This window comes from Magnolia sinica, chromosome 14 (assembly GCF_029962835.1).
Source record: "Magnolia sinica isolate HGM2019 chromosome 14, MsV1, whole genome shotgun sequence".
In the NCBI taxonomy this organism is placed as follows: domain Eukaryota; kingdom Viridiplantae; phylum Streptophyta; class Magnoliopsida; order Magnoliales; family Magnoliaceae; genus Magnolia; species Magnolia sinica.
Window position 1 is genome coordinate 4,702,033 of NC_080586.1, and position 23,795 is coordinate 4,725,827.

The 23,795-nt window shown below is 39.4% G+C and overlaps 1 protein-coding gene and 1 long non-coding RNA gene across 4 annotated transcripts; both read left to right on the top strand.

The window, feature by feature from the left end:
• Positions 1-186: 186 nt before the first annotated feature.
• On the top strand, positions 187-23,665 carry LOC131224829 (protein NPG1-like). 3 transcript variants are annotated; one of them, XM_058220240.1, is made up of 6 exons: positions 188-505; positions 583-828; positions 3,841-4,093; positions 4,260-5,470; positions 22,270-22,417; positions 23,145-23,665. In XM_058220240.1, exons 2-6 carry the CDS (start codon positions 664-666, stop codon positions 23,462-23,464), a joined length of 2,097 nt encoding a protein of 698 aa, XP_058076223.1. In that variant the 5' UTR covers positions 188-505; positions 583-663; the 3' UTR covers positions 23,465-23,665. The 3 variants fall into 3 exon arrangements, with proteins under 3 accessions (XP_058076224.1, XP_058076223.1, XP_058076222.1); XM_058220239.1 differs by having other exon boundaries at positions 189-505; positions 597-828; XM_058220241.1 differs by lacking the exon at positions 22,270-22,417 and having other exon boundaries at positions 187-505; positions 597-828.
• On the top strand, positions 852-3,834 carry LOC131224830 (uncharacterized). Its single transcript, XR_009161190.1, has 3 exons — positions 852-1,116; positions 1,315-1,866; positions 1,942-3,834. It is a non-coding gene; the product is annotated as an uncharacterized LOC131224830 (long non-coding RNA).
• Positions 23,666-23,795: the final 130 nt, after the last annotated feature.

Below are 23,795 nucleotides of genomic sequence, written 5' to 3' on the forward strand. Positions count from 1 at the left end.
GTAAAAAATGGATGTACTAAAAGTTAAGATAAAGCCGCTGTATCTGATGGATTTATCTCATGGAAGTGAAAAATCGCAAAAAGATTCTTTTAACCCTTGAGTATTAAAAATGATTAAAAAAACCTTGACTAAGTCAACCCGTCCGTCCTTCTTTCCTACCGTTTCACCTTTTCTTCCAAAAAAAAAAAAAAAACACCAACTCTCTTTCTCTCTCTCTAAAACCCCTAACACCAGCTTCCGAAACGGCGAAAACTCGCTAGAGGCTCTCATTTCCAACCCAAAACCAGAGAGAGAGATCGCGGTCATCAAAACCCGGTCCTGCAACGAGTCAAGAACCGAGTTGATCAATCCGATCCAAGCCGGCAGCAGACCTGACCGATCGGAAATCGAGGTTTCTACCGATCGAACTCAACATATAAAGATCCGATCGCTGAAAAACGAGTCAAAGGATCGAATTCCATTTCAGTATGATAGACATCTTCCGTCGAAATGCGCAGAAATTCAGGTCAGATCTCTCTCTCTCTCTCTCTCGATCTTGTATGCTATTCAGATCTCTAATATCTTTACACATTTTTAATAAAGATCTTGAATTTCAGGAATTTCATTTTCTGTAAATTTCGTTTCTTTTGATGGGATGCGCTGGCGGATCTGAGATTCGGAGCAATGCCGTCGAGGGAATATGGCGGGTCTGAGGACGAGATGTCAGCTCATGAGTTCTTCATGAATGGCGTCTCCACGAAGACGACGGAGGTCGAAGTGAAGCTCGATGAGGGGAACATTCTCGAAGCTGAGTCTTCGCTGCGGGAGGGCCTGTCCCTCAATTACGAGGTTGGTTTTTTCAAAATCTAGATTTTTATTTTTTTGCTGACAGGTATGATTGCCGAAATCGCGCCCATGACATTCCGTAGTTTTTGTAGTTCTGTTTGGAGTTGTTAGTGATCTGTAGTGTTTTTTTTTTTTTTGAATTACGTTGCAAATTCATCCTGCCTACTTGGAGAGATCAATCGTGTAAGTCAAGCTTGCAGTCTTAGATCTTGGGCGTGAAAAAGACTAAGATGGGTTTTCGATTGCCTTTTTCTGAATCTTCTAGTTGTGAAAGAGAACTTGCTGAAAATCGTGAGTGGCATGTCAAGTTTTTAGAAGTTTCTGTTTCGAGTTGTTAGTGATTAGTGGTGATTTTGTTTGAATTACATCGCAAATTCATCCTGCTTGGTTGGAGAGAGCAATCATGTAAGAGGAATTCAACCTTGCAGTCTCAGATCTTGCGGGTGACAAAGACTGTGATGGGTTTTTTATTGCCTTTTTCCATTTCAGGTTGTGAAAGGGGACTTGCTTACTTCTGTTTTTGAATTTTTTGAAAGAGGTAGATTTTCAAAGGATTTGTGGGGCTTCCATCATCAGTCCTAGAAATGGTGCAGAAGAAGAGATTTCAGGCCTGTAAAATTTGATCGGTGGGCCAGTGGCCTGTTTATTGGCTAGGGTGCTATCTTGAAGGCTAAGAAGTGTGCTTGAGGCATCATTTCTAATGTTCAAGGGGCATTTCTCCATGCCAGACAGATTGTCCGCGATTCTCTTATTGCTCGTGAGTGCTTTGATTCGAGACATAGGGAGGGTAAAACAGGTCTTATTTGTAAACTAAATATCGAAAAGGCTTATGACCATGTACCTTAAAAAAAGGCTTATGACCATGTGAGCTGGAAGTTTCTGCGGTACATGTTACACAGAATGCGTTTGAGGTGAGATGGAGACAGTAGATGGCTGAATGCGTCTCCTTGACACACTATTTGATTCTCATTAATGGGTCCCTTTAGCCAAGGGGACTTGTTGAAGCCTTTAGCAGGATGGCGGACAAGGCAGTCAAGGAAGGTTTGTTTAGAGGCTTCAAAGTCTTCAGGTTGCTTATCTTCAATGTGTAGATGGCAGTTTTATTCTGTGATGCAGAGTGAGCTGGCAGGCCAGTAATTTGAGAAGGTTTTTTAGATTCTCTGAGGCAGCTTCAGGTCAGAAGATCAACATGTAAATTTGAGCTTCTGGGAATTCAGTTAGAAGAAGATGGGCTGCAGGACTAGGCATCCATTCTGGTTTGTACGGTGGGTGGTTTTCTGTCTTCATCCCTTGGTCCCTTCATGTATTGGTGAACCTGCAAGAGCCTCTGAAATAATGTAATTTAAAGAATTGAAAGGACTTTATTGGCATGGAAAAGCAAGTAACTCTCTGTTGGAGGGAGTATTATGTTTATTAAAGTCGCTTTATCTAATGCGCCGGTCTACTTGGTCTCTTTTCAAATGCCCAGCTAATGTCATTGAGTTTATCAAGAAGTTGCAAAAGGACTTACTTTGGAAAGGTATGGAGGAAAAGAAAGAGTTCCACCTGGTTGGTTCAGAAACAGTTTGTTGTCCAGAGGAATAGGGCCATATCCACATCATGGCTCAAAAGCATTATGGATCTTTGAACCATGAAACCAGCTTTATTGGGAAATTTTTGTGGAGATTTGTACCATGGAGAATAACTTTGGAAGAAAGTCATTTTCTACAAGCATGGTACTCAAGAGAGAGGTTGGATTGCTTGTGAGTCATCTTTGTAAAGAACATCAAGTGTCTGAAAGGCTATAGCTAGTGGTATATCTGATTCTTTCCGCAGGTCTGCAGTATGAGGTAGGTGATGGTTGTAGTATCAAAGTTTGGGCTGATCCATGGTGCAGCAAGTGGACTTTTCTTTGTGATTTCCCTGGGTTGTACACCATCTCGGTGAACAAGGAAGAAACCAGTTCAAAAGTATTTCATTAGAAGAAGTATCTTGGTTGTTTGTTCCCCTATTTGTAGAAGAAATCTCACAGATGAAGAGGCAGGGGAATTTGCTCATTTGCAAGTCTGCATTGGTTTGACGGCCCTCTCCTCTGAGCTTCATGACAACTGGGGTTGGGGCTTGGATCCTCACCTGTATTTACACATCAGATCTTCTATCGTTCCCTTGGTTGTGGCTCAATGAGCAGGTTGAATCAGAGTTCAGTGTTCGTCGGGTGGTTGCATTTTCTTGGCTAGTGGCAAATGACAAATTTCTCACCATTGGCCGCCTCAAAAATAGGAACATGATAATGAATGGATGCCCTATGTGCCTTAAGGATACAGAGTCGGCTTCTCATCTTTTCATCCATTATGAGTTTGCCTTGGTTATTTGGAGGGAATAGTCTTCCTATGTTTTATATGCTTTGGACCAAGCCAACCTCTATTGCTCAGTTTGTACATGCCTGTGTCAGGATCTGCGAGGGAGAGAAAAGGAACAATTTGGCTCCTTTCCATGCTTGTGGCCTTATGGTCTATTTGGGAGGATGGAAAAATGGGACTTCCAATGATAAGTCTTGCCCTCTAGAGGCGGTTTTCAGAAAGATCAAAGGGCAGAATTCTGTTTTGGGCTTTGGAAACTCCTCTCTTTAAGGGGTATAAACAAAGGAGCTGTTGGATGCTGAGGGTGTTTTCTTGTAGTTGTCTCTCTTTGAGCAGTGGGATCTCATCTCTTTTCTGCTTTTGCTCTTAATAGTATTATTTTGTGTTACCTCTCAATAAATAAATAAGGAAAGAAAGAAAAAAGAAAAGAAAAGAGTTCAGTAAGAAGCTTTGTGATTTGGTTTTTATGAAGGGTAAGTCTATTCATAGAGGACCCTATGTATATTTCTCACTGGTATAGTGAATCACAGCAGGCAATTATTTTACTATTGACTCTTTACTAGAGGAAATAGTGTTTGCACATTTCTTTTTGTAACCAGCTTGATACTGTAGATTATTCTTGCGTGAAATATTGCACGAAACAATATGTGATGATTGTTTGCGTAAAATATTGCAGGAAGCGAGAGCTCTTCTTGGAAGGCTCGAGTATCAGAGAGGCAACATACAAGCCGCACTTCGAGTGTTTGATGGAATAGACCTTCAAGCTGCCATACAGCGGTTCAAACCTTTTTTTGCAGAGAAGCCAACATCTAAGAGGGGCCGATCTCGCACCGAGTCACTACATTCCCTTTCTCAACATGCCGCTAGCCTTGTGCTTGAAGCAATATACCTAAAATCCATGTCTCTTCAAAAGCTTGGGAGAGCAAAAGGTATGACCTGTTCTAATGACCAGTCTGTGGTTTTTGAGGACTGTATTAGTTGTATGCATCTTCCTCGTTATTATATGTACCTCTGTATCGTGTAATGCCTATGTGTCTCTTTTAGTCATTTTCATCTCATTTTAGTTACTGAAGCAGGATGTTTGGGTTGTCGCAGACGCTGCTCAGGAGTGTAAAAGTGTCCTTGATGCTGTAGAAAAGATATTCCCTCAAGGTATACCAGGTGCGTTGGTGGACAATAAGTTACAAGAAACTGTTAGCAAGGCTGTAGAACTCCTTCCAGAACTTTGGACGCAAGCTGGGTGCTATCCGGAAGCTATTGCTGCATACAGGCGTGCTCTCCTTAGCCAATGGAATCTTGATAACGAATACTGTGCTAGGATTCAGAAAGGATTTGCTATCCTTTTGTTGTATGGGGGTGTAGAAGCTAGTGCACCCAGTCTAGCTGTTCAGATTGATGGCTCATTTGTGCCTAAAAATAATCTCGAGGAAGCAATCCTACTTTTGATGATACTGTTAAGAAAGTGTTACATTGGAAAGACTGAATGGGATCCCACAGTAATGGAGCATTTTACATTTGCACTATCTCTCTGTGGCCAGACTTCTATCCTGGCAAGGCAACTTGAGGAGGTCCTACCTGGAATGTACCCTCGTTGTGGCCGGTGGAATAGTTTGGCTCTTTGCTATAGTGGAGCAGGACAGAATAAAACTGCCCTGAATTTATTGAGGAAATCTTTAAAGAAGCATGAAAAACCAGATGATCCTCTGGCATTATTATTGGCTGCCAAAATCTGCAGTGATGATTGCATTCTAGCTTCCGAGGGTGTGGCATATGCACGGAGGGCTATTGCCAGTTCTCAAGGGGCAGACGAACATCTAAAGGGTGTCGGTCTTCGATTGTTGGGCATTTGTTTGGGGAAACAAGCTAAAGTTGTCTCCTCGGATGTGGAAAGGTCTCTTTTGCAATCTGAAGCTTTGAAGTCTTTAGATGAGGCGACTTCTTTCGAACGCTACAATCCAGATTTGATTTTCGAGCTAGGCATTGCACATGCCGAACACCGCAATGCAAACGCTGCATTGCGCTATGCGAAGGAGTTCATTGATGCAACTGGTGGATCAATACTAAAAGGGTGGAGATTGCTAGCATTAGTTTTGTCTGCTCAACAACGGTATTCAGAGGCCGAAGTGGTTACTGATGCTGCATTGGACGAGACTGCAAAGTGGGAACAAGGGCCATTGCTGAGAATGAAGGCGAAGTTGAAAATTGCTCAGTCTTTGCCCATGGATGCAGTGGAAACATATCGATTCCTCCTTGCTCTGGTTCAAGCCCAAAGAAAATCTTTTGGATCTTTCAAAAGTATTACTAAGGTAAGAATTTCCAACAAGAAAAATAGTTCTGGGGTCTTCAATTAAATGTTTTATGTCAAGATGTGATATTATCCTATGTTGGATGTATCTGAACAAAACCAGTCCAGATTGGGAAACTGTAAGTGGTGAATGGATTTTAAGCCATAGTATCCTTTTCAATTTTCTTTATAAGGACCATAAAACACATTAACAAACTTGAAAATCTGGTTGGATGAGATTGGAAAAATATCCCAATTTAACCCACGTCCTGTCGGGATAAAACATGCAAAAAAGTTGGATTGTTGACAAGAAAAGATCTGACTAATTGTACCAATTTCTAAGGACTTGTCCTAAAACAAAGAATCATGTTATTATCTCTCCTCCTGGTCTCTGTCATAAAGCCAGGTTCTAAGACCTTTGACAATCAGAATCAACTTTCTGGAGAATGAATAGCTAAAAGAAAAGGGAAGCTGGAGCCTGAAATGATGGGAGATCAAAACTAAACTGGTTTAGCATCAGTTACAATCGAAAAGTAGCACAGGGAATGTACCTTTTCTCAACTTCCATATTCCAATAGCTAGAGAAATCACCTTTAAGTTCTCCAATTCATCCAATCCACACACAAGAACAATTTAGAAGCAAAGGAAATAAAGAATGTCGAAGAAGATAGATAGGGGGATAGATTTCTCGAACTAGTCTCACAATAGTCCTCTAGGAGGATCTCTCTTCTAGGGTCTGGAGTCCCATCTCAGCAAACCAAAAAGGAATTTTTATTCATTCAATAGAATATCTCTAAAATTCGATGTGTCTAGCTTTATATAGCCAATGATACAAGTCCCAATCAGAATTTACTGAAGCCAAGGCTAAAAGCCTATTGGTCCATCAACAAAACATTCCTAAAAGACCTGAAGACTACATTGCTCTCTTCCAATGTATCGAGAACAGAGGAAGACCAATGCCCCCTTAGCGAACTCCTACGAGACCCAGCCCAAGGTTCGCCAACAATCGGGAACTACAAAGGCTTCAACCAAGCCCAGGATTGTTATCGGCCTCCATTATTAGGCAAGGAAGACAGGGATCTCAGGGAAGGTCGATCGCCCAATGAGAATCCTCTCCTAGAATGTTAGGGGGGTGGGCTCCCATCAGAAAAGGTGCCCGATTAAAGATTCCATTAGCCGAAGAAATCTGGATGTTATTTGCCTTAAGGAGACCAAGGTTCCTGTTTTCAAAGACTCTCTTCTCGCTTCTCTTTGGTCGGCAAAGGATGCCAAGTGGGTCACCCTCAATGCCTCAGGGAGTTCAGGCGGGATCATTGTGGCTTGGAAATCTTCCAGACGGGACCTTCAGTCCTCTTCTGTTGGGCGATTTCTCAGTATCTATTATCATAAAAGATAAGTCCTCTTCCCTCGTCTGCTTGGTTTCGGCGGTTTATAGTCCTACGGTGGACGCTCATAGACCATTATTCTGGGAAGAGTTCAACTCTATTAAACAATCATTTTCAGGCCCATGTTGTTTTGTAGGTGATTTTAACATTATCAGATTTGCAGAGGAACATTCAAGGAAGAGGAGAGTTTCTTCAGCAATGGACGACTTCTCTGACTGGATCCAAGCTCATCAACTGGTGGATCTCCCTCATTCAGGGGCAAGATTCACCTGGACTAACGGTCACCTTCAGCCTATTCAGTCCATGCTCGACAGATTCCTCCTATCAACAGATTGGATGGAGGCTTTTTCAGCATCGCAGGTAGCTCTCCCAAGAATGACCTCCGATCATTGCCCGATCCTTCTGATGCTGGAAGAAGATAGTTGGGGCCCAAAACCATTCAGGTTCAACTCTTCCTGGACGACGATCGAAGGTCTCTACCAAAGAATTGCGGAATGGTGGTCCTATTTCAAGGTTGAAGGATTTGCTGGCCACAAACTCCTATGCAAGCTCAAACATTTAAAAGAGAAGTTGAAGGAATGGAAAGCATGTGAGCTGGTTAAAAGAGAAGAGGAGATGGACGCTCTTCTCCAAGATCTTCATCGTAGTGACTTGGAGGCAGAGGGTTCCTCGATGTCCAGCCTGACCCTAGGAAGGCGTATTCAGATTATTCAAGATATTTCAGCAAGGGCGCTGCAAGACGAAACTTCGTGGAAGATCAAATCTAGAGAGAGATGGATCAGCGAGGGTGATAAAAATACTAAATTCTTTCACAATGTTGCCAACTTGCAAGCCCGAGCCAAGGTCATCTTCAGCATCACGGTGGATGGTGTCTGTTCAGAAGATAGAAAAGAAATTGTTGATCATGCCATCCAGCATTTCAAGGCGCTTCTATCCTCTGATGGTTGGTCCAGGCCTCGGCTGGACCGCATCTAGTTCGAATCTCTTGACTCGGTGGAAGCTTCCCTTCTGGAGACCCCTTTTTCGGAGGAAGAGGTGAAACTGGCTTTAAATTCTTTAGGGAGGGACAAAGCCCCAAGCTCGGATGGATACCCCATGGCATTCTATCAATTGTACTGGGAAATCATCCGTATTGATGTTATTGAATTCTTGTCCAAATTCCACGATAGGGGCAGACTATCCAAAGGGTCAGGAGCTTTATTCATCGCCCTTATTCCAAAAGTTCCGGGAGCTAACTCCTTCTCTAAATATAGACCGATTAGATTCATTGGGGGCCCCTATAAAATCCTTTCCAAGGTGCTCTCTTCCCGGCTATCTAAGGTCATGGGGAAGCTTATCTCCAAGAACTAGAATGCGTTTATAAAGGGAAGACAGATTGTTGACTGTGCTCTCATCTCTAATTAGGTGCTCCACTCCTGTCACAAGTCTGGTGAAAAAGCAGTCCTATGCAAACTGGATATAGAGAAGGCTTACGATCATGTTGATTGGAGTTTTCTGGACTACATGTTGCGTCGCATGGGCTTTGGGGAGAAGTGGAGAAATTGGATTAGAAAATGTGTCAATTGGCCCACTTCTCTATCCTTCTTAACGACACCACTACTGGATTCTTCAACAACTCCAAAGGTCTGCGCCAGGGCGACCCTTTATCTCCGCTTCTTTTTCTCTTAGTCGGTGAACCCTTGTCCAGAATGCTGCTTGCAGGCCAGGAATCAGGTATTCTTCATGGTATTTCGATGCCCGGGGTGTCCTCTCCTATCTCGCACATTCAGTTTGCCGACGACACCCTTATTTTGTCAGTGGCTTCCCAGGAGTACATCCAAAGTCTTCATATCACGCTGCGGTGCTTTGAGGCGGTTTTTGGATTGAGGATTAACTTGGCCAAGTTAAAACTATTCGGAGTGAATCTCTCGGATGCAGAGACCTTCCGATATGCAGACCTCATAGGATGCAAATCCGCCTCCCTCCCTTCTTATTTTGTCGGTCTTCCCCTTGTTGCAGGCACCCCTCTGAATCCTGTGGGATAAAATCCTGGTGAAATTTCAAAAACTCCTTGCGAGATGGAAATGCAGAAACTTGTCAATATGGGGCCGCCTGACTCTTATCGAGGCTGCTTTATCTAATCTCCCTACGTATTTTATGTCTCTTTATAGATGCCCTGCGTTGGTGTTATCTAATATTGACAAGCTGAGATGTGACTTCTTGTGGTGTGGTAAGGAAAATCAGAAAGAATTCCATTTGCTTGACTGGCAGGAAGTTTGCAAACACTTTCAAGAGGGGGAGCCAGTGTCAAAAATTTGAAGACTATGAATAAAGCTCTTCTGATGTGGAGATTGGGTACCGAAGGTGGCACACTCTGGAACACTATAATCAAAGGCAAATACAGTTGCTCCCCAGGTGATTGGTGGACTAAAGATTCCACTGCCTATAGGGCTTCTCCCCTTTGGAAAGGTATCCTGAGAGCCAAAAAAGACTTCCTCAAAAACATCTCCTTCGAGTTGGGGAATGGCCATGCTATTCGCTTCTGGGAAGACTGTTGGATAGGCGACACTCCTTTGATGCATCGATTTCCAAACATATACCAGCTATCTCCGTGCAAAAACTCATTCGTGGCAAACAGCTTCTCTCTCATGAACGAAAATGTTGTTTGGGACATCAAATGCGTTAGGAATCTACCCGAATGGGAGATCTCTGAGTTCGGCGACCTCCTCACCCTCATCTCCAAAGCTGCCCCAGCTATTAACGCCCCTGACAAGTTGACATGGCCTCCGGAAAAAAATGGAGTTTTTTCAGTTAGATCTTTCTATGCGCAGTTATCCCTCCCTCCTAATCCTGCGGTTTCTCCTGCGCCCTTCATCTAGAAATATGCGGCCCCTCCCAAATTCATTTGTTTTGCTTGGCTCGTAGGAAAAAACTGAATTTTGATTGTGGACAACCTCAAGCAAAGGGGCATGCAGATAGTCAACATTTGCTTATGTTGCATGAAAGACGAGGAATCCGTGGACCACCTCCTCATTCACTGCTCCTTCGCTTCGCAAATCTGGGCTGAATTTCTCCGTCGTTTCGACATGAACTTGTGTACTCCTTCCTCAGCATGCCACCTTCTTTCGGCTTGGCACGGAGTCAAGATTGATAAAATAAAGACTCGCATCTGGAGGTTGTCTATTCTTACTATCTGGTGGTCTATATGGGAGGAAAGAAATGAGAGGTGTTTTGATGATAAGGTTACGTCGGCTCAATCAGTCTGGTCCAGAGCTAAAAACTTGATCTTCGAATGGGGGGGAATTGTTCTTGGGCTTAAGGATGTAGATTTGCTTTTCTTAGGGGGCTAGGTTTTGTTGCTATCTCAGCAGTTTCCCTTACCCTTTTTCTTTTTTCTCTTTTGTATCTTTCCCTTTTTGAATGCAGTTATCCTTTAAAAAAAAAAAAAAAACAAAACAAAACATTCCTAAAATACCTCAACTATTACAAATCATTTAATAAAGTTAAAATGCTATTAAATATCCCATCCAAAGATCCAAACTCACGAATCACAAACGCTCTCAAAACTGTTTATCCACAACCTTATGGCCCTCTTTGGGGCTTTACAGTTGTACAAAAGCCCGACTTTTGCATATATTGTTTGTATTAACTCTAAAAATACCTAGTTGATTGGACTTATTGCCCCCCTAAGTCCTATTGGTCCATTGTTTCATCCATCCAGTTGGCTCTGTTTGTCCCACAAGCATGCATGCCATTTGATGGATTGTTGATTGGATTGTGGGCCCCATTGTCCAATTAGATGGGATTTTTGCCACAGGCCTTAATTGGCCAGCATGTGGGGTCCATTGGTAGACCATATTTGTTGATCCGCCTGTCCTGCATTGTGAAATCTATTTGTTGTATGAGTAAACTTTGATGTAGTAACTACTAATGCAACTTATGTTATTGTCATTATCCTTTTCAATGGTCTCATCATCTCTTCGATAGGCATCTTCAAAGTCTTAATAATTCATAAATGTTAACTCGACATCTTCACACAAAATAATGGTTTGCATTACCTTTTTTTTTAATTTTTTTTTAATTTTTATTTATTTATAAATTTCTTTCATAGAATACTAAAATTCATCAAAAGAAAAGAAGTAAGAACGAGGGTTGGCTATTCATTAAGATAGTGGATAGCAATTGCCGATTACAGGAGAAGATCTTGAAACACCCATTTTGGCTCACAAGTTTGCAACTCAATTTGCAGTTCTAGCAACTACTACCGTAGTTTTCACTATAACTGTACTTATTGTTGTTATTGTTTGCAGTGATCTCATCATCACTTTTATAGGAAGCCTTAATAATTCATATAAGTTCTGATGCAGGACATGAAATTCAAATATGATGTGCAAGATTGTCAGGCTTTAGATCACGTTAGTTCAGAAACAATTACACAAAATTCCATATCCCACACAAAAGTTCAAGCATTCAATTAAGGGGAATCTATGCAGGTCCAGGCCTAACACAAGATAGGGCTGGATCAATCAAAATTATAGACCAAACAATAATCAGAGGAGGGTAAATTCATCTACACATGCACAAAAATAATTCCCAATCCAAGGGATTCACATATTTCAATTCGGGAAACCCTAAGGTTGAAGAAATGGCATAAACGTGGGGATTTGAGTAATTTAGGGTTAGGTTTTGGGATTTTGGGTGAAAGAAGAGAGAGAGAGAGAGGAGAGATGAGCTAGAGAAATACCGCATGCATGGACAGCAGCAATGGCCCAGACGCACGTGCGTGTGATCCCAGTCGCACGCATGTAGGGCCCACTATTCAGAAAAAGGATACCTTGACCCTGGTTGGCCAGGGATGGACTCCAAAACCCCCAAATCTAAACTCGATCCGACGCACGGTTTGCGCGTGGTGCTCCGCCGAAATTCCAGCCCTCCTGCAGGGCTAGATTCTGAAAATCTGCTGTAGAGAGAAAAATGCTTGCAAATATTGATGGATTTGCAGATGGAATGCTTGCAGGAGAAAAGAAATATGGATGGAAGAAGGTGGAGGCAAATCGGGATAGGCGTGGCCCCGCACCATGGTAGTCAGCCTTCGAGGAAGGGAGGGTTTCGCACCCAATTGAATCTCCACAATTCAGAAATTTAGAGTAGCAAAAAAACGTAGCAATTTTATTAATTTTCATTGAATAAAAAAGACTACAAGGGGTACCTATTTATAATAAAACCCTATACTTCAAAACTCGTACCATGTGCGCAATCTATTACTTGGCGACGAAGTAATAAAAAATAACAACTAATCAAAACAATCTAAACCGTCTATGATACTCCTAATAACAATAATAAACAAAACCCAAAGTACTAAATTAAGTAGAATAGTGGGCCACGATCATGAGAACCCATGGTGGGATTCACATGACTATCAAGTCCACTCCAACGAACCAAAACGCAACCCTCTAACTAGGAGGCCGTCCCTGGACGTCGTCATCGATACAGATCTATGACGGGGCCCTCCTCCTTGCGTATGTGCATAGGGGAGGCGTGCATGTGCGCGAGATGTCCCCATCAAGTTCATAAATGGTAACTCGACACCTTCACATGGAAGCATAGTATGCATGACTTTCTTTTTTTAAAAATACAGAATACTAAAATTTTTATTGACAAAAAGGATAAGAACAAGGGTTGGGTATCCATTAAGACAATGGATAGCAACTGCCAATTTCAGGAGAAGACCCTGAAACACCCATTTTGATTAACGTGTCTGCAATCAAATTTGCAGTTCTTGCAACTACAACAAAAATGCTTTTCTCCTCATCAGCCCTAGCGATAATTCATTAACTATGAAGTTTGTTTCCAAGGGGTCTACAAGATGAAGCACCCGAAGTGGCACTTCTTGAATCTCATTCCACCAATAGATGGCTACGTTTGATATATGAGTGACCTTGCAGGACTTATCCCAAGAGTATAGCATGGCAAAACAAATCCATCATCTGATTAGGATGAGTAATTCACTTAATGGCTCCATAATGAAATTTAAACCTTAAAGGGAACTGTTGGTGGTTAACAAAACAAATGAACCACCTACATGAGAAGAGAAGGTTGAGTTTGATGCTTAATGCCTGGCTTACACTGAGTTGTCGTTGGGAAAGACAACTTCGGATCTTTCCTAGGAAATCAAAGGTCCAGGATGAACAAGTTCAACTAGGGCTACAACTTGGGTTCCGGTCAACCTGATTGATCTGACCTTTCTGGTTGGGTTGGTTGGGTTGTCAGGGTAATCGGGTTAGGTTATGTTTAGAAAACTCCAACCCAATTTGAAATTAAGTCAGTTTAAGGTTGATATAGAGGAATTCAGGTTGGTTTGGGTTGGACTTTGTGTCAGGTCATGTTGTGGGTTGGGTTAGGCTTGGGTTGACCCAAGAAAGAAACACTCTTCCTAGCCTCTAAGTTGAAGTATACTAATTGTGGGTTGGTCCTTGATTCAAATGTTTTGCATATTGTGGAAAAAAATCCATATCACTAGCTAGTGAATAGCTACATTGAAACATTAACGTCTGCCTTAGACTTTGATAGTTGACACCTGAATTCACCTCAATCCCCATGTGTGTCTTTCCAAATAAAATGGTTTGATTTATCTAATTTTATTTTATTTTTTTGAACAATTTTATCAAGTTGATGTTGTTCTCATCTAAGCAGTATCCCAACTAATTGGGTCAACATTTGATTTATCTAGTCTAAGCTCTTTTTTCTTTTGAAAGACGAAGATTTTATTAAAGAAAGAGAAAAAACAAAGAAACGAAAAACTACATAGAGTATAGAAAAACAAAAGAGCTAAATAGAAAGGGGAACAAAGAAAGGAAGAGAGGAAAAAGAAGTACAAGAGCCAGCCCCTCAACTGGCAGCTATAAAACCAAGGTATGCAAAAACGATTACATATTGCCTGTAACGGCTGATACGTAATAGTAACGGCTAATACCGTTACGCATTACAGGGTTGTAATAGTGACCCCCTCACTTTTCGACTCATAACGGTCGTTACGGGGCCATTATTGACCTGTAACGGTCTGAAAATGACTATATATATATATATATATATTTGGCTTTTAAGTTTCAATTTTTCACATTTCTTTATACTTTTCTCTTCCAAATTATTCCTAAACCATTCTATTGCAAATTCCGACCACTCTTATCTTGAAATTGAGAATCAAAACAAGTTATTTTAAGGATTTTGTTGATTTGAAACTTCGTGGGCTATTTTTCGGAAAATCTTCAAAATAAATATTTATACATTTTCTTTCAATGTATTTTTGTTTTAATGGTTGAATATGATGTGTTAATCATAGTAGAACATATTAATGTGCATTTAACAGATTACGCTAGTGATTTTATATATATTTTTGATTTTTTTTGATTTTTTTTATTTTTGGACTATTTTCGGCCAATTTTTTTAAAATTATGAAAAATCATTTTTTTTAATGTATTTCTGTTTTAATGGTTGAATATGATGTGTTAATCATAGTAGAAGATGTTAATGTGCATTTAATAGATTATGCTAGTGATTTTATATTTTAAATTTTTTAAAAAAATTTCGGACTATTTTCGGCCAATTTTTAAAAATTACGAAAAATCATTTTTTTAAATTGTATTTCTATTTTAATGGTTGAATATGATGTGTTAATCATAGTAGAACATATTAATGTACATTTAACAGATTATGCTAGTGATTATATATATATATATATATATATATATAAAATTTTCGTACTATTTTCAGTCAATTTTTAAAAATTATTTTTTAATTGTGTTTCTGTTTTAATGGTTGAATATGATGTGTTAATCACAGTAGAACATATTAATGTGCATTTAACAGATTATGCTAGTGATTTTATATTTTTTTGTATTTTGGAATTAATGACTTTATATATATATATATATATATATATATATATATATATATATATATATATATATATATATATATATATATATATGGGAAAAGGTACTATGCACTCGAGCTGATGGGAACGTCCCATGAGGTCGAGTTGTGTGGGCCCCACTGTGATGAATTTCAAACATCTACCCCATCAGTCAGATGCACCATTCCATCATGGGCCTAGATCTTAAAAATCAAGTCAATCTATGACTTTTGTGGGCCACACCACATATAGAAGTGGGGAGGGGCCGTGCACCATTAAAACATTCATAACTCATTTTTGGGCCCACCGAGATGTGGTTTGCAAATCCAGCCCATCCATTATGTGTGTCCCACTTGGATGAGGGTTCAAACCAAGTTTCAACAGCATTCAAAACTCAGTTGGGCCCCACCAAGTGCTTTTATATGTTTTTGGCATGTCTTCACATGATTTTAGATGGTATGGCCCACCCGAGTTCCGATACGGCTGATTTTTGGGATATCCCATAATTTAGAGGGGACCCATCAAATGCACTGTTGATGGTCGACACGCATCACGCTGGGCACAGCGCGACCTCACGGGAGCTTATCGTGAGGTCGAGCGCATAAGTACCTTTTCCTATATATATATATATATATATATATATATATATATATTTATATATATATATATATATGGACAGGTTTTGGAGCTTCTTAGGCTTTAGAACATAATTTTTTCTTTATTGATTTCATTAATAAAATAAAGTTCGAACTTCTGAATCTAATTAATAAAGCAGAAATTATGTTCTAAATCCTAATAAGTTCTAAAACCTGTCTAAAATAAGAAAATATAAAATATAAACATAAAGTTACTAATCCAAAAATACAAAAAATAAAAAATAAAAAATAAAAATCAGTAGCATAATATGTTAAATGCACATTAATATGTTCTACTATGATTAACACATCATATTCAAGCATTAAAATAGAAATACATTGAAAAAATGATTTTTCGTAATTTTAAAAAATTGGTCGAAAATAGTTCAAAAAATATATATATATATATATAGATATATATATATATATATATATATATATATATATATATATATATATATATATATATAATCATTAGTATAATCTGTTAAATGCACATTAATATGTTCTATTATGATTAATGCATCATATTCAACCATTAAAACAAAAATACAATTAAAAATAATAATTTTTCATAATTTTTAAAAATTGACCGAAAATAGTACGAAAATTAGAAAAAAATAAACTCACTAGTGTAATCTGTTAAATGCACATTAATATGTTCTACTATGATTAACATATCATATTCAACCATTAAAATATATATACAAATAAAAAATATAAACTTTTTGTAATTTTTTAAAATTGGCCAAAAAAATAAAAATAAAAATCACTAACATAATATGTTAAATGCACATTACTATGTTCTACTAAGATTAACACATCATATTCAACTATTAAAACAGGAATACAATAATAAAAAAAAATGACTTCATAATTTTTTAAAAATCGGCCGAAAATAGTCCGAAATTTTTTTTAAAATAAAATAAAATCACCAGCATAATCTGTTAAATGCACATTAATATTTTCTACTATGATTAAGACTAGAGCTGGGCAATCCTGACCCGATCCGAACCGATTCGACGGCCTAGATCGGTGCGGATCGAGTTTGGCAGTCCAAATTCGAAAGCTTTTCAGGTCGAGTTCGGATCCAAACCTACCCAGACCGATCCGATCCGACCCGACCCGATCCGGAGCGGATAAACTGCATGCATTTTCACGGTGGGCCCCACCAGAGTTTACTGGTACCATATGCGGATTTGTTGGTTTACCACACACCAGCTGTATAGCTGCTGTAAGTACATGTCATGTGGGAAGGCAAGTACGGCGGAGACGTTGGCTACTTCCCTTGACACGATGAGTACGGCGGAGCTGTATAGTTGTTGTAGTTGTTGTAGGCCCACTATACTATTTATTTGACATCGAATCTGTTGATTAGGTCATAAGGAACCCAGATGAAGGGAAACAATAAATATCAGCTTGATCAAAAACTTTCATGGCCTCCAAAACGTTTTTAATGGTCAACGTTCATTCAACACTATTTCCTATAATGTGGTCCACTTGAGATTTCGATATACCTCATTTTTTCTCTCATGACATAAAATGATCTATAAAAATAGATGGAGGGCACGGATGAAACATATACATCATAGTGGGGCCCACAAAGCACTGACCACCAGCCATTGGCTGGTGGCGGGGGAGTAGCCAATCCGTTTCAGCGCTGGCGCTCCTCGAGCTCCGAGTTGTACGAACGGTTCAAAGGAGATCAAAGTTATATGGGCCCCACAGTGATGTATTTATTATAACTACACCGTTCATATATTTTTAGAGATCATGATGAAGCATTATCCAAAAAATGAATAATATCCAAAGATCATCTGGACCACACCACAAATAGCAGCAGAGAATGATTTTCACCGTTAAACAATTCGTGTGGTCCACTTGATAGTTAGATCTGTCTTATTTTTCGTCTCAAGCCTTAAGACGAGCTCGCCAAATGGATGGATGGTTTGGAATAACACATACCCCATGTTCAGACCCAAGAACTCAGTAACGTCAATACAGAAGTCACCTGTGCAAGCTGTGCTTGCGTGAAAAGCAAGTCACTGCGATTTCGCAGTGCACGATCAACAGTCCGATAAAAATGTGGATACGGTGGATGGAAAGTTCTTTCAAAGCCATGTGGGGCCCACCTTGATGTATATGTTTTATCTATGCCATTCATCCATTTTGACATATCATTTTAGGCCTTGAGCACAAAAAGAAAGTATATTAAAGGCTGAAGTGGACCATACCACATGAAAGAGTTGGATTAAATTCATGCGATTCGAATCGTACCCAACCTGATCCAACTCGGTTTCCCTGATCGAGTCGGACTCGGTCCTGGATCGGATCGAGTTCAGGTCAAGCCATTGCGATTTTGGATTGGATCGAGTTGGATCCAATCCGTTCCGATCCAGACCGATGCCCAACTCTAATTAAGACATCATATTCAACCATTAAAACATGAATACATTTTTTTTTTTTAAATGACTTTCCATAATTTTTAAAAAATCGACCGAAAATAATCTGAAAAAAAAAAATTAAAAAAATCACTAGCATAATCTGTTAATTGCACATTGATATGTTCTACTATGATTAATACATCATATTCAACCATTAAAAAAGAAATACATTGAAAAAAAATTATTTTTCGTAAATTTTAAAAATTGACCAAAAATACTCTGAAAATAAAAAATATATATATAAAGTCACTAGCATAATTTGTTAAATGCACATTAATATGTTCTACTATGATTAACACATCATATTCAACCATGAAAACAGAAATACATTGAAAAAAAATGATTTTTCATAATTTTAAAAAAATCGGCCGAAAATTGTCCGATAATAAAAAAATATAAAACCATTATCATAATTTGTTAAATGCACATTAATATGTTATACTATGATTAACACATCATATTCAACCATTAAAACAGAAATACATTGAAAGAAAATGTATAAATACATATTTTTGAAGATTTTCTGAAAAATGGCCCATGGATCTTCGAATCAATAAAATCCTTAAAATAACTTGTTTTGATCCTCAATTTCAAGCTAAGAGTGATCGGAATTTGCAATAGAATGGTTTATGAAGAATTTGGAAGAGAAAAATATAAAAAAATGTGAAAAATCGGAACTTTAAAAGCCAAAAAATATATATAGCCGTTTTATAACCTTTATGGGTTAGTAGCGGCCGTTATGACCCCGTAATGGCCGTTATGAGTCGAAAAGTGAGGGTGTCACCGTTACGACCCCGTAACGCGTAATAGTAATAACTGTTACCAGCTGTTACTGTTATGTATCGGCCATTACGGTTGATACGTAACCGTTTTTACATACCTTGCTCTGGAGACCTCACTCCTCAAGTATGTTAATAACTTAATATAGAATAAATTATGAAAAATAATTGTAAACACCTACACATGTAAGATATTTTGATATTACATTCATTCTAATATATCTATCATTGATATTAGATGGTTAGAAAATTAAATATATGAGTTTTGCAATCAATTCTAGGTTGTCAAGTTCATAAATTCATCAGACAATCCGATACAACTTCTCACCAAAGAGTGGACCATTACACCACCATAAACATGCTCAAAATTATAAATGAATGCATCTTTAGAATATTCCGGATTTAATGGATATTTTTCTGACCAAATAAAAAATAAAAAATCGACCGTTACAGACCCTGTATCAGCCGATACGGGCCATATCCGTATCGGTAATGGTGGGGACCGTTACGCCCACTGTTACCGCAACAGAACACCTTGTATAAAACCCCGACAAAACTAAGTTATGGAGCCCAGTCCCTAAACAGAACTAATACCCCCAAGAATACCCCAGCCAAAGAAATACTAAGGTTCCGGAGACATCAGTTGTTTCTTTTGGCCCACACAGCCTACAAAACAGCTAGGAGTAGGATTCTCCATTTTCTTTTTCCTAGAGCTCCACGGGTCCGCATGCAACTGCAAAAGAGGCAATCCGCTGATTTGGGCATAGTTCATGACATGCCTACCAAACGAAGGACGCTTCACCAGATGTCTGAAGAAAGAGCAATGGATAAAGAGCTGACCCACAATTTCCACCACCTTGAGACAAAAAAGAAACATTTAGATGGATAATCCTCTTTTTTCACAAGTTGTCAATTGTCAGCACTATGTTCTGGCCCACCAGTCACCCGTACACTGCAACCTTAGGAGGCACCCCAGATGACCACAGAGAGCCCGTATGGCAACAAACAAAAGAGACCACCAAAGTTGAAAAGGGGACCTATGGAGCGATCTAACTGAGAATAGGCCTGATCTTGCGAGCGACCATTGAAGGATGACTTTTAGGTTAGAGGGAGTGAAAACCTGCAAATGAGCAAGCAGTAGAATAAATTCCTCAATTTCTGAATTGGAAAGGTTCCTTTGGAAGGGGGGAAGCCGCACACCTACCCCTTCATCCTCCACAAAACATTCACCCACCAGAATGTTTGGGTTTGAATTGACAGCGAAAAGAGTTGGGAAAGATTCATCCAGGGTGGGAGAGCCACACCACTGGTTCAATCAAAATCTAATTCTCATACCATTTACAAGAGAGGAGACCTTGTCAAAAACAATCGGGCCCCCCTTGCTATACTTTTCCAAATGAAAGAAGCTCAGCAAAGGGATGAGCCTTTAATTCACTACCCATTGGGAGATACGCCATATTTTTCAGCAATGATATGATGCCAGTCTCGGTCTCATTTCCAAATCTCCAGATCCATTTTCCAAGGAGGGCTTTGTTCATCACCTCAAGGTTTCTAATATCCGCTCCGGCACTCCTTCATTGTAGGGATTGCAAACCTCACTCCAGTTCAGGAGAGGGAATTTCCTAGTTGTGAATCCTTCTTGCCACAGGAAGTGCCTTCCAAGTTTGTCAATCTTTAAGATAACAGACTTCGGACAGTGGAAAAGAGACAAGAAGTAGATTGACAGATTGGATAGCTAAGCCTCAATCAAATTTATTCTACCTCCTAGAGACAGCAAGTTGAGTTTCCAGGTGGAGAGCGTCCTCTCCATTCTTTCAATGATCTTGTCCCAAAGATACAAAGGAGGATTACCGATACACGGGAAATCCCAAATACAGAGTGGGAAGAGAACTCTCCTTACAACCAAAAGAAACAGCAAGAGAAGAGCTTACCTGGGGGGCCAGAATAATCCCAAAAATCTCACTTTTTGATCGATTAACTTTCAAGCCCAAGACTACTTCAAACCAGCAAAAGTGTCATACCCAAAAAGGCAACCATATTTTCATCAGCCTCACAAAATAGAAGTGTATCGTCAACAAATTGGGATAATTCCAAGCCTTATCCCAACTAATTGTGGATCACCCATTCTCTTGGTCAAGCACTGTTAACTTGAAATTTGCAAGTACAAGGTGGTGTTCTAATTTTAATTGGAAAACTATGGGCATTTTACAACTACATAAGATGGACAAGATGGCAGTTTTGTAATTGTAGTTGAAAAAGAATTCGTTAGCGTGTCCCACTCTGGTTTTAGTTCTTGTCAGTGTATAGTCATAAGGTGTCAGTCCCAATTAACCTTCTTTTGTTAAGCTTCTCAAAGCTTTTGAAAGTGAAAGTCGATAGATTTCAACAATTTCCATGTAATCATTATGCGTCACTTTCTATGGAAATCTACTGTGATGAGTTTGGAGGATCCCAAGGAATTGGTGATGCAGATGCCCAAAGATAAAGTCTTAGCTGCCTCCCGCAAGTTGGTGCAAATTGAACACTGATGGCTGGTCAATTAATAATCCTGGGCCATCTGGTATCAGTGGGTTGGTTAGGGATGAGCACGGAGTGGTTACGATGGCCTTCTCTTGGCTAATTGTTGCCAACTTGTAGGCCACTCTGAGTCTCTCATGGACATTGAACTTATTTGTGATTCCTTTACTGGTCATTTGTTGTTGGAATGAGATTCAAGAAGCTTCATTTCTTGGGCTTCTTCCTCTTGTAGTTGTAGGCCCACTTTTTAATGAAATTATCCCTAGTTTGTTTTGGGGCAAACTATTTTTATTTTTTATTTTTAATAGAACTGCAAACTAGATTGCAGGTTCCTTGGCCCAAAAAGGTTGTTTCAAGGTCTTCTCTTGTAATCATCAATTCCTATCCGTTGTCTTTAATGGATAGCCAGCCCTTGTTCTTGTTTCACAATAAACTTGCAGTACTTTATAAGAAAAAGGTGATGCAGGCCATTCTTCAAATGAAGATGTTGAGTTACCATTTATAGACTTGTATGAATTATTAGGTCGTGTTTGATCTGTGGAATTGAATTGTATTAGATGGGATTAACATCATTATTGCACAATGATTGCATGTCTGGAAATACCATGGTATTGTAGCCATCCAATCCCATGTTTGGGATAAAAATTTTGCTACAGTAAAACACTGGATTAAGCAAAATCCTGTTTGGTGGACCATGGAATTGTAATCAACGGACCAAATTCACAATGGATATCGTTCACTTGTACATATACATAACCAGAAGTCACATGTAAATGGTGTATATGGATGGATGGCATGGATAAACGCATGCATCAATGTGGGGCCCACATGTGTAGTGGATTTCAAAATCCACTGAAATCCTGCATGGGACCAAATGCAATTCCATCCCACTTAATCCTAACCTTTTCCACCCTCTCCAAATGCTGGATGGAATTGCACGGGACCAAATGCAATTCTATCCCACGTAATCTCATCTAATACCGTCCGCCAAACGCCCCCTTAAGGTCCTAGAGATGCCTATAAGAGATGATGAGCTCATTAAAAAACAATTAACAACAATAACAGATGAATTGTTACATCAACTGTCACTGCTTTGTCCAGGCTGTATTTTCTTTGTTTCCAATCTCCTGCTGTTAAATCTTGCTTCCTAATTGTTTGTTGTTCTGCTAGGCTGAGGATGACAATGTCAGTGAATTTGAAGTTTGGCAAGGTCTTGCAAATTTATACTCCAGCCTTTCACATTGGAAGGATGCTGAAATTTGCTTGGAAAAGGCCAGAGCATTGAAGCATTATTCTGCTGCTACATTTCACACAGAAGGCAAGGATCGAAATCTTTATCTATCAAAAACCAATTTATGAAACTTCACTTGATGGAAAGGAAAAAAAAAAAAATCCTTTTTTTTTAAGTGCTCCCATCCAATCTCAAAACACCAAAAATGCTCTCAGCTGTCATTTTGGTCATTGCATGCCACCTTGTATAAAGAGATCTGACCCATCTAGAGTTGTAGTCTGTGTAAATTGAATATCCTTCTTTAGAGCCAGTAGCATTTTTGTTTGCTGTCCTAATGTTGTCATTCGCCTCAGCTGGGGCCATTCGTCTCATAAAATCAGGAAATTGGCTGAATTTACACAGTACTGATTCTCTGTTTGAAAGCTTGCTCTCAGTCTATATTTGTTAGTTTTTTCAAATCAATAGCACCATTTGCCTATTTGATTTCTGCGAAGTAGTCAGAGAATTCCTTCTGTTCTAATCCAATCAACCAGAGTCTCCAAATTTTGATGCAAAAAAACAAAAAAACAAAAAAAACAAACAAACTTAATTTGTAGATCTATGACGAAACCATCTGTATATATCCTCTTCTGATATTCTTCCCCCTTTTTTTTTTGGTTTAAAATATTTGAGGTGCAGTCTGCGTGTCTTTAACCGACTCTTATTTAATTTCACTTGTAATTTTGTTATTCATTTTAGTCACAATTCAAACAACATATTTGCATAGGTTGATCATGCGGCCTTGTGATTTCAAATTTCCATGCAATGCTACCAGGTCTCATCTATGAAGCACGCGGGCAGTTTCAAGAAGCATTGGTTGCGTACACCAACGCGCTTTCATTGGACTTGGACAATGTGCCATGCAAGGTCTCACTTGGCGCATTGCTGTGGAAGAAGGGATCAAAATCGTTGCCTGCCGCGAGAAGCTTCCTCTCTGATGCGTTGCGGGTCGAGCCCACCAACCGTTTGGCTTGGTACTACTTGGGCATGGTCCACAAAGATGATGGGCGGATGGCTGACGCGTCTGATTGCTTCCAAGCAGCATCGATGCTTGAAGAATCCGACCCAATAGAAAGCTTCAGTTCGATCCGGTGAGTGTTCTACAAAATGATTTGATCATTTTTCAAGTAAATAGTTAAAAGTGATTCAGTTTGAGCTGTAGTTGTACTGACTCTGCCTTTGCTGCTCAGGTGGGATGTAGAAGTATGTAGATTATTGTCACTGAGCAGAAATTATTTAGTTCCCAATATTCAGTTCCCTTTTATTTTTATTTCTGTAATTGGAGTTTCATCCTCATTCCTCTGATGTGTGCCTATATTCTTTTATTTTGGGTGCATTTGGCTGCACCAAACTTTGGGAATGCAAAATTCTCATTAAAGTACCTCCCAAGATAATTAAGTGATCGGCTTCTTCTTAATGGTACTTG